Below are 17,765 nucleotides of genomic sequence, written 5' to 3'. Positions count from 1 at the left end.
AGGAAAAGGTTGTATTACCCTGTGAAAGGTTATATTGCCCATTTCTGAATTTTTTCGATCGAAACAAACTGTTACCAGAAAACTTTCAAACATTTAAAAATAAAAAAATAAAAAAAAAAAAAACAAGTTTAGGAGGCAATACGGATATTGTAACCCAATAGGCTAAAGCTTCTAAAAAACTATATATATATGAACAAGGCTCTACTCCCTCCCTCACTCCCTCCCTCCCGCCCTCCCTCCCTCCCCACCCCACCCCACAGATAGTTGTCACCGATGGACGAATCTTCGCAAAATTTACAAAAATCATGGGGTGCTCCGGTCCGCTCCCATCTTGAAAGTTTCGGGGAGCTTCGGCAAGGGGGGCCGAGGAAAAAGGGGGTTCCCAAAACTTGTTTTCCCCATAGGAAATTTTAGACACAGTTACAGCCCGAACTACTGAAAGGAATTACATCAAATTTGGCAAAAAGGTAGCCATTGGTTAAGAAAGAACCTTTTTGTTAAATGGTGCAAATCCTTTCAGTAGTTGCTGAGAAAATCAAAAATAAAAAGGTTGATATCTAGGGCCGCAGATCCTCGAGATCACGAGCTTTATGCTAATTGACTGTCAACACTTCAAACCAGGAAGTGTTGGCAGCCATCTTGTGCCTTGGTAGAACAGAGGCACGAGAAAACACTAAAAGGGGACAGAGTAGAAACCCCCTGACCCCATAGGCCTGCTTAGGGGTCCACAAGGAACACCACCTCGCCGGGGCTTTGTAATTCAAGGGAGTGGGGGGGGGATGGGGGAGCGCGTGGCTCCCCTTCCGGAGCACTTGATGGGGCCAGTTCCTGCAGTGTCCCAGGGTGCCCCCCACTGGACACTGGTTTATGGCAGGGCGGGAGCCGTGAGGCTCCCGCCCTGCCATAGTGGCAAACTCTGCTCTGGATTTTGGAAGAGAGAGCAGGGAAACCTGCTCGCTCTTCCAAAATCTAAAGCAGATTGCTTTTCCACACGGGAAGCTGCATGTTAGCAGCTCCCCATGTGGAAAAGCAATGCCGCCTCCCGCAGGAGGCGGGGAGCCGGCAGGGACCGTGGGGGCATTGGAGCTCCCCCCACGGTTCCGAACGAGTGGCCAGGCCCCGGGGGATTGGGTCCCCAGGGCCAGGAGTGGCCTGGGATGGGGGACACGCGGCCCCCCTCCTCTAAACATTGAAAAAATATATAAATAAAGGCCGGCCCCAGGGGATGGGATCCCCGGGGCCAATCGAGGCCTCTGGAGGGGGGGGGGGTCATGCAGCCCACCTATTAATTTTTTTTTTTTTTTTTTTTTTTAAATGTGGCCATGCCCCGGGGGGGGGGGGGGATGGGGTCCCCGGGGCCGGAATCCGCCATGGGAGGGGGGCCATCCGCATGCCCTGAATGTTGTAGAGGAGCCATTCCTGTTTTCCAGCTCCTGCCAACAGGATCTTGGACCAATACCTTTACTCAACATCTTTTAGTTAACGGAACATTTTTCCTGCTCCTTGGAAGGATTATTTTTTACCTTCACTAAATGAAATACTGTTTTGTGAAGTGTCCCTCATGAGAGAAAAAAGCCCAATCACCTTGACTCCTGCAAATGTAAGAACATGTCCAGGAGGATTTAAATGACAGGGAGAACACCAGGCTTGATTGACCTTCACAGGTGTGAAGAGGAATCCAGTAGACTTAAAAGACATGAGGAAGCAGCCTCTACCTCTGCTTGCTCCACCACTTCCAAGGACCCCATTTGAGGGCATATCTAAAGAAAGTTCACAGAGAAGAAAGAAAGGGGGAAAACAAAAGAGGTAGAGAAAAAACTCCTCATCTACCTTATAAGATAATTTTGAAGGTAAGGGTCTGCCACTACCACATCATTCCATCTATCTGCTGAAGGGGTCTGCAAACAAAAAAAGGAGCGTTCCAAATATGCCTAGTTCCAAATACACCAGGGCATACTCTACTAACCGAACTATTTCCAAATTCGACCCGGTCAACCACCTCAGTCACTAGAACATAGTTTTTACCATACATCTTTCTCCAGTGCCTCTGGTAGTGTTGCAGGGATTCTGTGGAGTCACAAAACTATGCTTGGGATCAAAGAACTGTAGTAGGCGGGGACTGAGTCATCCTACCGACTAGCTATAGTGTCTCACTTGCTCAGCTACTCACAGAGGGTACAAGTGATTAGACACCCCAGAATGCAACACTGCAGACCCTCTCCGGAATCACGGTTGCAGGACTCACCCTTTCGCTCTCACACTCGTACTAGTCCACAATAAGATCTGACAGACATGGGAAAAAAGTTTAAAATGTTTATTTTAACTATTGTGCATTAGTATGCAGTATACGTGCCACAAAAGAAAATGCTAACACAAATATGGTTAGCATAGCAAGTAGTCCATAAAAATAAAACGAGCTGTCATTATAGAAGACAGTGTAGCCTCAACCACCTCCACTTCTACAGGAACAAATCCCATATCGTAGCATACACAAATGAAAGTTCTACATCTCAGGTGCAGTCACAATCTCTCCCCTGGAGAGATCCCTCCCCAAGTACGGGTTCACACTCTGCGACTCTGGGCAATAGCTTGCTTAATCTCCACAACGGCCCCTCGCGGCGGGATGCCTGGCTTTCACCTTGTGGATACCCTGCTGGGGTTATCTCACAGGGGAATACCAGGACGGGTTCCCTAAGCAAGCGCCGGGAAACCCTTTGTGGGTAGCTGTGCGCTATATAAGCTCAAATACATTTACAAATACATTTACAAGTGTGGTTACCCACCTATGCATACATATGACAAATGTATGTGCTCCCAAATTGCTTCTGTGTGTTTTGTCTAGGTGCTAGGGCCAGACCATAACAGTAACAAGGGGCATTGTTTGAGCCAGTCTATGGAATTCATACTAAATCCCAAGAAAGAACAGAATGTGAAAACAGCAGATTCTGTGTGAAAGTGGACACAAAGCAAAATAAGTTTGTATAGTAACATGAGCAAAGCAGAGGGCAGTTTGCAACGTGCTCATGCCAACATGGGGAAAAACAGGGGGGGGGGGGGGGGGGGAGAGCGTGGCCAACTACCGACAGGAATGGCCGCACGGTAGCCGGTCTCCGCTGCGCCACTCCCGAAATATCCGCATAAACTGATCCACCCCGGCCAAATCTTCGCCCTGAGCAGCTTCCGGAATGCTGTTGCTGAAGGTGCGAGTCAAGTCGGAGGACAATTGCGAGTGCCGTTGAAAGCCGGCTCTAGACACCGGCTTCACCAGACGCGACCGCCCTGGAAGATAGTGTCGCTCCTCGGTGCAAGAGCGCAAAGCAACACTGCAGCTCAGGCCTGGTCCACGATTGGTGTAGGAGGAGGCGACCAAGTGGCTCACTCACCCTGGGGAACTTCGGACATTAAAAGGGACATCCACCAGAGTAGTATGGCAGGTTGGACACCGGGGAGGGGAAACAACCTGGCACAGACTTATGCTGCCCCCCCACAGTGACTCAAGACTAAAGACCCGGGCAGAACTTTCCCCGCAGCCCCAGCATGGCTACCATACTGTTCACCATACTACTTTTGCGGGTGGTCCGTCGATACTACCGGCGAAGAGTCCTGCTCATGCACCAAAACAGCCCCAGAGTAACAGACTCTTTGGAATACGCGTTGCTCCCTATGAAGCGCTGAACATCCGGTGGGGCCAGAGGACCTGCTTGCTGCTAGTAGAGTGCTGTGGCCCCACAGTGAATATCCAGGGGGGCTCATAGGTGTCTGACCTTTCTTGTGGCCGAAGGAGCGGCGAAGGAGGCTACTGTACATCGCACAGGGCAAAGATACGGATTACTGCCCCAGCTTGTGAACGGTCCTGAGGCTGGGCTACGAGTGGAATTCCTTGTGTGACAGAAAGGGGGTTATCGGACTTGTGAGACACAAATTGCAACAGAGTTGGGACCTCAGAACAAGGAGCCGTGGTGAGCGACCGGAGACCTCGGTTGCGACTGAGGGGTACTTACTAGCAGCTCACCAGCGCGGGAGTGGGGGGGGGAGGGGGGGGGGGGGGGGGGGGGGGGCACGTGCAAAAACCAACAGGCCGAGTGGAGGATCCCACTGCAGGGAGTAGCTGTTTGTTCCCGACCCTCCATCCACCTCCAACGGATCCAGCATGGCGACGGGATGCAGCAGACGAACATCAACGCAGGCCGAGCTGGACAAAATGGAGTGCCAGAAAAATCAGGAGGAAGGGCCGGGTACTGCTGTAGCACATAGTGAGATTTCGGAGCCTACAAACAAAGATCTCTTAGCAGCGATAACCACCGTACAGACCTCTATCGAAACATGGATTGACAGTCGCCACAGAAGTGGCCTTAATGAGAGAGGACATGAGAAAAATGGCTGATCATGGGAGCACAGTTGAGAGCACAACTACAGAACTGGTGACTGATACAGCCCTCCTTAAAAAAACAGGTAACCGAACTGCGAACTCCCCACAAGGCGATGGCATCGCAAATGGACGAGTATGAAGGCATAATGAGACGCAATAATGTTCAGATTTTTGGCATTCCGGAACGGGCAGAGGGGCAAGCAGCCGATCTATTAGTTGAGGAGCTGATCAAACACTGTCTTCAGCCATGAAGCCTGTCCAAGGGTTTTCCATTGATCAAGCTCATTGTGTGCCAGGAGTATTTATTTTTGCAACCGCGACGTGATCCTTCAAACTGGGAGAGCGGCCCCCCCCCCCCATTAACATTCAAAAACAGTAACTGGTCCTTCTTCCCGGACTTCACCTTAAGGGTCCAGAAATAACGCTGGAGCTTCCTGGAAGTGAAACGCGCTCTCGGGGACCAGGAGATCAAATATACCATGTTATTCTCAGCGAAACGCAGAGTGGAATCAGATGGCAAGTTGTGGTTCTTCACTAGACCAGAGGATGCCTGGGACTGGCTTGACTGCTGGCGTCCAGTTGGTAAGAAAACACACAAAACTACACCGGTGGCTGGCGGGACCAGCGAGTGGCGTCAATAAAGACTGTCCTCGCCACCTTCTGATTCAGGTTCTCAATGCCCTACGGGATGATTTGAACACTGGACTAATAAAGGGGACTGACTAGAGCTTTTTTAGTCTCACATTCAGCAGGGAATAAGTGTTGTACTCCTGCTATAGTTTCTAAGCGTATTGCCTGATGGACTTGTTTCTATAAGGGCCTCAGATGTTTGGCTACATGTGGTATCCAGGCTCCTCATGTAATCTGACATTTTTTGAAGTAAGTTTCTCCTTTGGGATTATTGGCCAGGGCTAGCTATTTGAACTCTAGATTGTTGTCCTAGGGCAGAGCTTTCCAATCTGTGTGTCCAGACACAGTACTGTGTCGCCTGCAACTGGTGGGTGTGTCGCTGGCACTTCGCACATAACTGCTACTAATTAAGAGGAATTCTTCCTAGACACTCTGTCCTATGGGGGCCGCACAATTCACAACAAAGCCTCATTAACAAGTGAATGGCCTTTTAAAAGACCTGTGAAGTGCTAAGCTGGGGTGGGACGACAGAGGGGGAGGGGGGGGGGCGACAGAGGGGGGAGGAGAAGGGGCGACAGGGGGGGGGGAGAAGGGGCGACAGGGGGGTGAGGAGGAGGGGGCGACAGAGGGAAGAGGAGGAGGAGGAGGAGGGGGTGATAAAGGGAAGTAGACAGTTTTATTTCACACTTTTACCCCCAAACCCCCCTTAGGTGGTTTGGGCTCGCTCGCTACGCTTGCTTGCTATGCTGCCTTACCGTGTCCCAAAATGATGCATCTCCAAAAAGTGTGTCACCAACATGAAGTTTGGAAAGCTGTGCCCTAGGGAGTGGGGTTGTTAAACGTTCCCGAAGTTAAGGGTGGGCGACAGGCACTCCGTAAGTTGGGGATGGCGGGTGGTTTCAGATCCGTTATGCAGGGAGGAGGTCCATTTTGGGAGGGGAATGGGTTTGTTAACAATTTTTCTATTGTTTTCTGTATCAGTACGTTACAATGCTTGGTTCTACGGTGTTATACCTGGTCTCACTGTTATTAGGGAGTATGAAATCCACTGGAGCTCACTGCTCTGGCGAGGGTGGGGGGGGGAAACAGCAGACCAGCAGCAGAGAGCTAAGGCAGGATGAGCCCAATGGTCCTGGGGCTCAGTTCAGGGGGCAAGCTCGCTTCCTAGCCCTTGGAGATAGTTTCTTTGAGCACAAGTTCTTTTGTAGAAAGTAGCAAGTCTTTGGAAAGGGTTTCTTCTCCTTCGGCAGCAAGACAATCACTGCAGGCCAGTCCCCCAGGATAGGGACAGTCTTCCTCCTTCAGCTTTCCCAGTTCCTTCTCCTCAGGCAGAAAGTTCTTCTTGGTTCAAATGAGGATCTAATTTCTTAGGAGCAGGGCTCCTATACACCAAATCCTTTGTTCTTTCAGGCCAGGGGGGCCTTTGCCTAATCCAGTCCAGGCCCAGAGCACTTTTCTTTGCAGACTCTGGCTTCTCCTTTCAGTGAACAGGGCAGGGACGTCAAGCGCTCCGCAGGAGGTAGAGCCGGCATTGTAGTGACAAGTACAGTCCAGGAGTACTCGGTTGACAGTCTTCTCCTCTCTCTTCAAGTTGCAGGGCAGAGTCATCAGCCGCCCCCAAGGCGGCGGAGCAAGCATTGAGGTGGCAGAGCACAGCCCTATTCAGAGTCAAGGGACACTCCCCCTCCCCCAAACACAGGATATTAAAATAAACTTTACTAAAATAAGTATTGTATTATTCTGAGTTCAGGCATACTAAACTTGACTTTCTACCATGCTCTCTGAGTCTGTTAGGATTATAGAGCATAATAATTCCTGCAGCCCATTCTGGCCTATGGGGAGCAGGTAGCCTTACAATAGTGAAAAACGAAAATGGCTGTGGTTTTCACTATTAGGACATGCCACACACATCAGGGCTTGTCCTACCTTATGCTTACAATGCACCCTGCCCTTGGGCCTACCATAAGGGTGACTAATATGAAGTTAAGGGAAGGTTTAGGGACTGGCAAGTGGGTGCACTTGTCCAGTCAGCATGACAGTACCAGACTGCACGCAGATTCTGCAATGGCCTTGGACACATTTTACTAGGCCGCTTCTGTGGGTGGCACAATCAGTGCTGCAGGCCCACCAGCAGCATTTGTATTTGCAAGCCCTGGCACTCCTGGTGCACTTCACTGGGGTCTGACAGTAAACCAAAAAAGCCAAACATGGAATCCAATCACATATAGCAATTTTACAGTAGGGCGAGCATATGCACTTTTGCACTGATCAGCAGTGGTAAAGTGCCCAGAGTCATTATACCAACAAAAACAGGTCAGAAAGAATATTGGACGAAGGCAAAAAGTTCAGGGATGACCCTGCAGAAAGGGCCAAGTCCAACACTCTGTAACTCCATTACAGATGTTTTTCACTTTTTAACAGGGTTTTACGGAGGCCCTTCTTCCATGCTTGCATTAGGGATCATTGCAGGCTTCTTAGGTCAATGCTGGGGAGGCCACAAAGATTGATTTCAAGTACAAGGCAGTACGGTCAACAAGATAAGATATCAACCTTCTAGATCGGATGGTAGTCTATTAGGTCTGCAAGATTTTTCCCCAGAGTTTGAGCCTATTCACTTCATTTTTTTATTTGTTCAAAATTATAATAATAAAAAAAAAGTATTCCATTAACAAGCAGGCAGAACAAGACCCACTGCTTGGTCTATAGGGCCCAAGCAATTTAGAAGTGGCCAACTGTGAAGATGACGCATATCAAAACAGTTCACCAGCTTCGCATCCAGAATGCAGAAGCAGATTTTATCAGCAGATGCTTAAAATTAACATTTTACACAACAGGTTTTACTAACCAGGAGCGCTCTTTCTTGATCAGTTGCTCGGAAATGTTTGTGTAAACATTACATCTGATGTTAGACAACAAGTATGTTATGGGTTTTTGTAGAGCACACGACTCATCGAGGAGGGTATCCAGGTGCTAAAGGGTGCGGCGTGGGCAGAGGCTAGGTGAAGAACCCAGTCTTTAATTTTTTGCAAAACTCAAGAACCAATAAGGCGGTTCGGATGTGCAGAGGTAGGTCATTCCTTGCACTGGGAGCAAGCTAGAAGGTCCAGGTGCTAGATCTGGTATGCAAGGGATGTGTGCGAGTAGAGTCCGGCTGAGACGATATAGGTATGAGAAAATACATGCGATTGTGGAGGTAGGTTGGGCTGATGCATTAGGCTTTGTATGTGTGTCCGTGCACGTTTGTGGATGGGGAACCAGTGGAAGTCTGAGGTGCGAGTGATGTGGGTGCATGGAGTACGTTTGAAGAAGAGTCTGGCAGATTAATTCTGTATGGTGTGGAGTCTTCTGGTCAGTTGTAGATAGATTCATATGTAAAGCGAATTACCACAGCCCAGTTTGCTAGTAATGAGGGCCTAGATGACAGTGCTGCATTTGTTAATGGGAAGCCACTTGAACATTTTCTTGAGTGAGAGTTAACAAGAGGCAGACATTGAGTTTACTTGGCCTGTCATACCAACCTGGTTGTCTGTTTTTCTTCAGACGTTCTTCACCTGGGTAGTCCGAGATCAGACAATGGAGTCTCAGAGTGAGGGGTCTTCACCGAAGAAAACTAACTATTTGTCTGTGTTGAGCTTGAGGCAGTTGTTTATCTATCTGGCGACTTCAGACATGCAGGCAGAGAAGTTGGTTCGGGTATTAAATATTTTGTAGGAGAGCGAGTATGACCTGGGTGTCGTTTGCATAGGATAGAACGTGGATTCCATAGGTGTTAATGATACTGGCAAGTGCGACCGGGTTGGAGTTTAACAGCATGGGACCGAGCCAGGATCCTTGTGGAGATGTTTAGCAGGGGCCACGGTGAAGAGGCAGGTTGCACAAATGGGAACGGCCTGTGAGATAAGAGCAGATTCAACAGCATTAGCCCCTGAATATTCTAGTATTGTGTAGGCGCTGAATGAGGATCAAGTGGGAAACTGTGTCAAAGGTGGAGGATAGGTCCAGAAGGTTGAGGGAAGCAGTGTGGTCTTCCATGATCAGTCGGATGTCATCTGTGGTGCTGATGAGGCGGCTTCAGTGCGATGATTGGGTCTAAAGCCAGATTGGGTATGGTTGAAGAGGTGTCATCATGCAGATCGGTGGCTAGATATTGGTTCATGATTTTCTCCTTAACTTTTACCGGAAAGGGTAGCAAGGAAACGGGCAAGTAGATTGCTAGTGCTTTAGGGTTCCCTGAGGATTTGTTTAGGAGAGTGAGAACTGCCACGCGTTTCCAGGCATCAGTGAAGGTGGCTGTGATAAGTCTTTCAGGATTCAGGAAACTATTCTGGTGGAGCTCAATTTCGGAGAGGTGAAATCTTTCATGATGGCGAATATTTCCTTGGCTCTGCTTTTGACGTGCTTGGAGAGGGTGGACCATTTGGTGGCTCTGTTTTGTTGGTGCTATAATCTATGAGGTGCTCTGTAGTGGTTAGTCACCGTCTTCCGAGCTTTGTGTCCAACTGAGTTGCAGCTGCACGCAGTGGCACTTGGCGAGTTTTAGCTCTTCTGTGTACAAGTTTGCTTGTGGTCTGGCTCTGGTGGCCTTGAGTGTGTCCGGGTGTCTGCGCAGGAGAGGATTCAGACACTGAAATCTGAGATGGATCTGGGGAGGAAGTTGTTGAGGTCAGTGGAGTAGGAGCTCGGAGGTCTAGGATTCTTCAGAGACCTTTCTTCAATCATGTTGTGAGGGTTTGGTGATAGTATTTCTGTGGTAGCGAGGGGATGTTATGTTGGAATGAAGGAGGTCACGGTCAGCCCAGGGGATTGTGCTTGGGGTTGTCCATAGTGATTTTGCTGAAACTGATGCAGATGGGGTCCGGTAGTGTGTCACCATGGGTGAGGCCTTACAATCACTTGGTAAATCCAGGGATTGTTATGACCTGCAGGAAGTTGGCAGTGTCAAGGTCGATGGGATCCTCCAGGAGGTAGTGGAGGTAGACAAGGTCGGCACTCTGGGTTTAGTTGGCAGTGATGTGGAGTTTGAAGGTCCAATGTTGCTAGCCGATGTAGTGAAGTACTGGATGGGTTTCTGAAGAGGATTTTGCATCCTCCTCTGGGTCTGTTAGCCCGGTCCTGTCCAACAACCTTGATGTAGATGGGGGATAGCTGTGGCAATGGTGGGAGCCGACTTGGGAGTTGGCTAGGCTTTTGTTAAGCACAGCAGGACCAGACTGTGGTGGTGCAGCAGGTCCCAGATTTAGATTTGGCAGCAGGTCCCAGATTTTGATGATTATTTTAATGAGTGAGCGGAAGTTGAGAAGGCAAGATAGTAAGAGCAAGGAGCAGTTGGAGTTAGGTGAGTGAGAGATGTGCATTGTGTGTGGTGCATGTAGGGGACTGTAGTGAACAAGTATGAAGCAGGGGCTACCAGGTGAACTCTGCTTAATAAAGGTGAATACTATCCTTAATGCTCCAGATTTGTAATAATAATGGTTCCACACAGACCTTTAACCCATATCAGATCATCCACACTGGATCTCTTATTCAAATATGAGATCTGGACCACCTGCTGTAAAGTATTGTATACTGTTTTCCATAGAGAAACTTGTGTTGATTATTGAGTTGTGTCCTAAAGTAATTAATCAGATGATTTTGTTACTTTCTTCCAGACTTAATTATCCATCGAACTTAAAGTCCTTTCCTTTGGGTGTTAAAAATGAGTTTAACTTTAATTTATTTACTCCTTCAAGAATCTTGGGCTTTGCTCTCCTTGTCCAGATGAACCGTTGAAGAAGAAACCACTGCATGGGTCTTCTTTGCATAATTACAGAATCTAGTGGAGAATCTGACCTGAGAAACTGGGGGGTGGGGGTGGGGAGAAGATCTTGTTCTGCTGATCTATATTTCTTTAAGAACCTTGCTGGAAATGTTTTTTTTGTTGCTGGAGTAATGAAAACGTCCATGACTGCTGCAATTAGTTCCTGGTCTTTTACAACCAAAGGCCTCGCGGACGTCCGCTGCAGAGTCTCAAATATAACAGATGTCGAGGTGTGCGGTGCAGACATCTCCAGGTTTAGCTGTTGTCCTCTTAATCAGACATCATGGAAGGTGTGGATGTCATCAACAGGTAACACTGTGGAGGATGGACTGTCCATAAGAGTAGGAGAGTAATCCCTTTTGGAGGAGTGGATCGAGGAAGACGACCTGGAGGGTCTCCTATGACCTCCCATGAGAAGCAGATCTACGTGACAGAGACTTGTCCCTCTGGCGACCCCTGGATGGTGTGGGGGGAGACTGGTCAACTGACTGCACCAGCCGAGCCAGAGAGGATCTATGCAGAGGGCTTGAATAGTCCAAAGGCTGTTGAACCTGTGCTGAAGGCTCTTTCTGCCAATGATGAACTGGGAGAAGCCACCTGGGAGAGAGATGAACAGAGGGAGATCTGTGTTCTTTCCCTTGTTGCGTAGGTGGAGCCGTGATCTGCAGGGTGGATTTCTGTACCAGCCATTCTGGAGAAGGAGAAGATGAGCCTCGACGTTGATATCACTTGTAGGGATCCTGCAGCAGACACAGAAGGTTCGGAGAGGTCTTTTAACGTGGAATAGAGTCTCTGAGGTCGAATGGTGTGACGTTGCTGAGAATTGTGAACGTCGACGTCTAGCAACTATGCGCCACTAAGTCCAATAAAGGAGACCTCTGCCTCAATATCGGTTGTGTGTGTTTCGACGTCGACCGATGTCCCAGATGGGAGACTTGTGCTTTGACGTCAGAAGAGGAGTACCCAATGCAGTACCAAGTCTCGACGTTGTACGTGGGGAACGTGATGACATTCTTAGACGTTGAATCTCGATGCCATCAATCTAGGCCTCGACGTGAAGTGCAGTCTCGTGGGCTGCAATGGAGGAGTCCAGGCTGCATGTCGAATCTTAGATGTCGCAGATGATCTTGGCCTCAACGTCGAGCGTCTTGATGGCTGCAACTGAGAGATCTGCTTCCACGTCAAATCCTTTTAATGTCATTGATGACCTAGGCCTCGACGTTGACCGCCGCCTAGTTGGCGGCAACGGCGGCTGCGCCTCAACGTTGATCCCCGTACAGACGGCCAGCGGTTTCTCTTGTTTGGGCGAGCCCGCACCAACGCAGAGAGGCTCTTCGACGCCGACCGGTTGATGGTGGCAGAGGATTTGTTGCTGATGACAAACCTCTAGGTTTGTAAGTCTTCGGCGAAGACAGATGTTCTCTCGACGGAGAGTCTGCCGTCGATGGGATTGTCATTGAAGTTTTCTTCCCCGGTGGAGGCATTCTCGATGCAGAGCTCGACACCGATGAAGAACAGACCGGAAATCTTGCTTCTAGAAGGTGATCTGGGTCTCTTCTTCTGTCTCAATAGAGACCTGCCTCTAGAGGTAGAAGCTTTACTTTTTTTCCAGAGAGGCCATAAAGGCGAATCCTCTCTCTGTCCTCGAGAGTCCGTCTTGATAAAGACTGGCAGTGTTGGCAAGTCCAGGAACATGAGAATCCGGAAGACTAAGAGTACAGATAGTGGGAATCGGTTTTGGCCTTCGGTTTGCCACAGGAAGGGCAAGGATCAAAAAGAGAAAGCATTTCTGAGAAAGAAAAAAAAAGCCAAACTCCTGAAAAAAGGTAAAGGAATACTTCAACAGGTGTAAAATGTTGAAGTAAAATGGTATTTAGTGAAAAAGGAATTTAATTTCTGACAGAAGTCAAAAATCTTTGGAGCCGATTAAGCAGGGTCCTAACTGAAGGAGCCGGAAAGAACTGTCTTAACTGTCACCCCTGAGGCATGATGGGAAGCTAGGGGTCATGGCTGCCTTAAAGGCAAGGTATCAGTTTTGCTATTCCCTACATTTGCTTTCAATTTCTATGCTATTGAAGTTACAATGCAGCCTATGGGCTAACAAAGCCTGCCTTTTCTCTTTGCAGGACCACTTTTCTGCGGTTCAATAAAGGCAGTGCAAGCGTCTTTTGGTATCTCTGGTTTGTTTGTATCTGTGCAAAGACGATTTTACAGTATTGTTTAGCCTGTTGTGTCTGAAAGGCTGCATGGATTGCTTGGAAAAAAAAAAAATATATATATATATACATATACACACACACATATACTACTATTATAAAGAGAGAACACAAACCTATGAGACACGTAAACTCAGGAACCACAGCGCCAATCCAAACACCCGATACATCATTGAAAATGTCATGGTGTGCAGATGGACATAGGCTATATAAAATAAAAATTAAATGTAAATTAAAAAATGTAACTTTAAAAAAAAAAATAAAGTAGTCCCCTGGATGTAGCGCCGGCCGCGACGTGCGTGATGACGAGGAGGAGCGGCGGTCATGAGCGCAGGGAGGAGCGGCGGGGAGGAGCGGAGAGGAGAGGTGGACAGGCGGGGAGGAGCGGTGACGAGCGGCGAAGTCAGGAGCGCTGGGAGAAGCGGCGGCTCAGGTAAGGCAAAGGGACACGTAAAATGTCGGGGCGGGAGGGGGCCGGGGCGGGAGGTGGCTCTGGGACACGGACAATGTCGGCACGGGCGGGGGCCTAGGCGGGCAGTTGGCCCTGAAGCCTCATTGCCCCCGGACAACGTCGGGCGGGCTGCTAGTATATATATATATATATATATATATATAGGTGTGTTGTCATAATTTTTGCATATTTTCCGCAGTCTCAACTATGGGCGGGAATACTGAAGTGCTTATGACTATTAGAAAGGATCCCCTGGAAGAGAGCTTGCCTTTTTGGTAGACATGAGTCATGAAAAAACATTGACATGCAGAAAAAGGCCAGTCAAAAATTGACTGAGGGTAGCATGGAAAGAAAAGAACTGATGTCAGCGCACTGGTGTGGTGCATATACAGGCACTGCACATTTTATATCTAGGGCAGACAACACAGCACGGACCAGAATGAAGCAATCTACAGAGTGCAGGTGTACTGTTCATCAACGGTTTTCCAGATCCAGTCTGACGCCTAAGGGAATATTCGAAGGTAAAGAATCTGGGGCTAAATGTCTATCAGATAAGGAGTGTAAAATATTCTACAAGTCTTATCATTTATCGTAGAGTTTCATAGAGCGAAGCATGAGCAGGGCTGCCAAGAAAGTTAAAGCTACTTCGTTATTCCAATTCCCTGTTGCTTTCACAAAAGGAAAAATAGCTGCGCCGGAAGCCACACTATTAGATCAAAGAACAGACTACGGAATTTTGCAAAATGTGTGACCATCCATAAGTTGAACATGTTCGCTGCAAACTTACTTTCGTAAAAGAAAATATTACGAGTCTTATGAAATATTTTATTAAGCCAGACATAATTTATGCGGCTCTTCCAAGCAGTATTTTATTTTGTTCTAGAAACATGCACTTTACTGCTAATCTAGACCTGATTTAATAGTAAACCGTATTTAAAATGTGTTTATTTACTAGATTGGAGTTAAATAAATAGTTCTAGTAAAGGAAACAAAAGATGAAACGGTTGGCATCCATCAAACTAAATGTATAAAAACAATGCCATTATATGACCTTCAGCTTGTTCTGCTTTATTTTCCACATGGCGTTCTTCATCGGTTGCATCTAGCAAGCTAAATTATGTTACTTTGTGCCAGAATATCAGATATTTAGAAAAATGCTATACGCCCACCGTCAATAGATTAAAATGCCATGATAACATGGAACATTTTACAAACGAGCTTGCTTTAAGCATTCAAGGAAAGGTTATATAGATGGATACTGAACTGCATATTGCCTAATCCAATTAAATTGCTCAGTCTACACTACCATAGGACAGCATCACAGTGAACCACTTTTGTCAGACAGCAACCAAAAATACACCAGTAGACACATGTAGTACATGTTTTAGTTAATATAAAACGGAGGATCTTTATTATCTGAAGAATGGTTTGTCATCCAAATTATCCCACAGACTAGGGTACATTTAATGATGGAGGTTTTTTAAACCTCCCTGCTGAAAGAAAAAAGTTGCGCACCCAGAGGTTCAATTACCTTGCAAATCAACATATGCAGGCGGAACTCTGAGCCTTGGATTTGATGGTCAGGATTGAATGGGCAGATCATACCAATTGATGCCATAACGCCTACCTGGAAAAATATGGAAGAGAAAATTAGTAAGAGCCATAAAACAACCTGAATAAATTACATTGCAAAACTACTACAGGGACCGATCTTTGATTACAAGTCACCAAAATCCGCTCCAGACTTTATTATGCCATACCGCATAGAGTGGCTTTGCAGCATTGTTAGATTAGAGGTACCTTCATACCAGGGTCTCAAGACAACCATAACATAGCAGTCTGCTTTCTGATTCCAAGAACTGAATCACCAGTTGTGTGGTTGCATTCATATATACACGTTAGCTCGTTTGTAATTTTCAACTGATGGACTTCACTAATTCAGCTATGTATGGATTTGAAGTACTGGCCGATAAGTGTCTGGCAAATTAGATCAGTGCCTTGTTAGGGTAGACAATACTCCATTACACCAAGGGAGTTGTGGGTAGCTTGGAAGGAGTTGGTTTAGTTTATTTTGATGGGGATATACTGTTATACGAGAAAAGGGGCCATAAGAGTTTGGTGAGATACAACTATATGGTGCCTCTAAATCGTGCTCCTCAAAACATGCCTAAAAGTAGAGCAGGATAATTTGTATTGTCTGATGCCCAAGACTTCAGGAATACCATCAATGTCAAGTGGTTTTAACCCAGACATGTAGAAATTCTGGTTGCCCTCCTGGCTTGAATATAGCAACTAGCTAAAATAGGTCACATTACAATATTAAATCCATGGCACTGCACCTCGCCATCAATTAACAATGGTAACCATGATAAGAACATTCAGAGCGGTGGATACCAGATACTTCAAGACCATCAATGAAATGGGGACAAAATATTTATGATAAATGTAGGACAGTTTGTCTTTGGGAACTCTGAGGTTCTGCAGCCGAAGGTCTGAGCCTACTAATGGGCTAAGACAGGTTAATGGGATGTTTAGCTGTATATGGTATTGGAGACGGAAAGTGGGAGTTGCACTATACATACACCAAGAGATGAATACACCTCAGCCAAGTAGCACTGCTAGGACAAGCAGCGGGCAGCCCATAGGTCACGTTTGTTAACCCTTGGTTGTGGAGGCACTCAGTCAATCTCTAATTGACAAGCCATGCCCCTTTTATTTTGTATTCACCTCATGGTCAGGGAAAATGGGGCAGAGGGGAGGCTGCTTTTATGTGCCTGAGTTGTTTAACCTGGGCCATGTGCTTTGTCGAGTCAAGCTAAAGGTACACTGAAAATGCAATTTAGTTCTTTCACTCACAGTTGGGAGACGATGAGAAACCATGTTTTCTCCACATGTATCCCTCTGCCACCTCATCCATATATTCTCTCACTTTGCATTTCCTTCCTTTGAATTTGGGACCAATCAGATTCGACTCTTGTCCTCAGGCTACAAGAAGATATGCACTTTGCATTTCAAGCCCCTCGTAGATGACATTCGACGATGACGCAGGACTCAGTCTACACAGCTTCTTCAGAACCACTGCTGCGCGAGGCATCCTCGACGTGGGATCTTGCAAAGCTCAGCAAACCAGAATTTAAGTTGCTTTGTTCTGTGGGCCTAACTTGGTCCCTGTATCCCTCTCACACGCCATTGTGGTCGGCCTTAACTTGTGACTTTGGTTATCTAGTCGTGCCAGATAGAGACACAGTTAGTGCCTAAAAGCCCTAAGCACTATTTTCACTGAAATCTTTAAATCGCTTATCTCTGGGTCTACAGATTGGATTTTAGTTTTTTTAATCTCAAAAAATGTATTCCATTATAGTCTGGGTTTCTAAGTAGCTGTGGAATTTCTCGTGTTGCGCTTTCACTTCATCGCTGTTTGAAGTGCTGCGTAAATTATGTTCACATTGCCTACAGGTTAAGTCTGGCTGATTTGTGCCAAGCTACTAGAGGGTTAAGCACAGGTTAATTTTAGGTTTGCTTGCATTTCACCCTGACAGATTGTGGCTGCTGCTGGAGTACGGTTTCCCCTCCATCAACCAGTAACCCCATTTCCTAGATATCTGGACACTACTCTCCAGCTACCAGGGTCCCGGATGAACAAGATCCGTGCACCCAGTTACATATTGTCTTGGTCTGGCATCTGTATAGCACATTTGAGACAGAACACTACATCTGCCACCAACCCTCTTAAGTGATCTATGCATACCGGTTATATCTTTTGAGCAGGGAAGCAGATATTTAAATGTAGATGCATCCTATATAGATCTGGCGCAATATATGAAATGTCAACCTGGAATATTATATGTCCACGATCTGCTTCTCTTGATTTATAAAATGAGGATCAAGGGATCAAAACACCTGCTTAAGCAAACTTTGCCAAGCTCAAGCTTTGATAAAATGAATACCGTCACTTTTACTTGCACTTCGCTTTCAAAATACTTCATGACAATTAATCAAATTTACCTGGATTTATATGGCGCTTACTACCCCTGGTGAGGGGTTGTAGCTATTTTGGACGAGTTGCACGCTTCTCCAGAACCCAAAGTTAGTGGTTAATATAGTGGTTATTGTGATCAGTCATGTGCTTCCATGAACAAAATTGCATGCATTTACTCAAGTTACTTTGTGATATTTTAATACCAGGTAGATGTGATCATTAGTAGGGGAAATGTGGTTTCAGGTGAATGGTTAGTGAAAGATACTCTGGTGGGGATTAGGCAGTCAGTGTTAGATTACAGGGATATGGTTTTAAAGTGGAAA

General features: G+C 46.9%; 1 protein-coding gene across 3 annotated transcripts in view; it reads right to left on the bottom strand.

Annotated features, from left to right (window-relative positions):
* The window catches only part of LOC147748976 (gametocyte-specific factor 1-like), a 657,206-nt gene that overhangs the window by 597,351 nt on the left and 42,090 nt on the right, over positions 1-17,765 (bottom strand). For all 3 annotated transcript variants that reach the window (XM_086964771.1, XM_086964760.1, XM_086964780.1), the window contains exon 2: positions 14,995-15,090. In XM_086964771.1, coding sequence (XP_086820897.1) covers positions 14,995-15,081 — 87 coding nt within the window. In that variant the 5' untranslated portion in view covers positions 15,082-15,090. The remainder of the gene's footprint in view (positions 1-14,994; positions 15,091-17,765) is intronic.

This window comes from Lissotriton vulgaris, chromosome 1_1 (genome assembly GCF_964263255.1).
Source record: "Lissotriton vulgaris chromosome 1_1, aLisVul1.2, whole genome shotgun sequence".
Classification (NCBI taxonomy): Eukaryota; Metazoa; Chordata; class Amphibia; order Caudata; family Salamandridae; genus Lissotriton; species Lissotriton vulgaris.
This window is presented reverse-complemented; position numbering and strand designations above follow the sequence as displayed.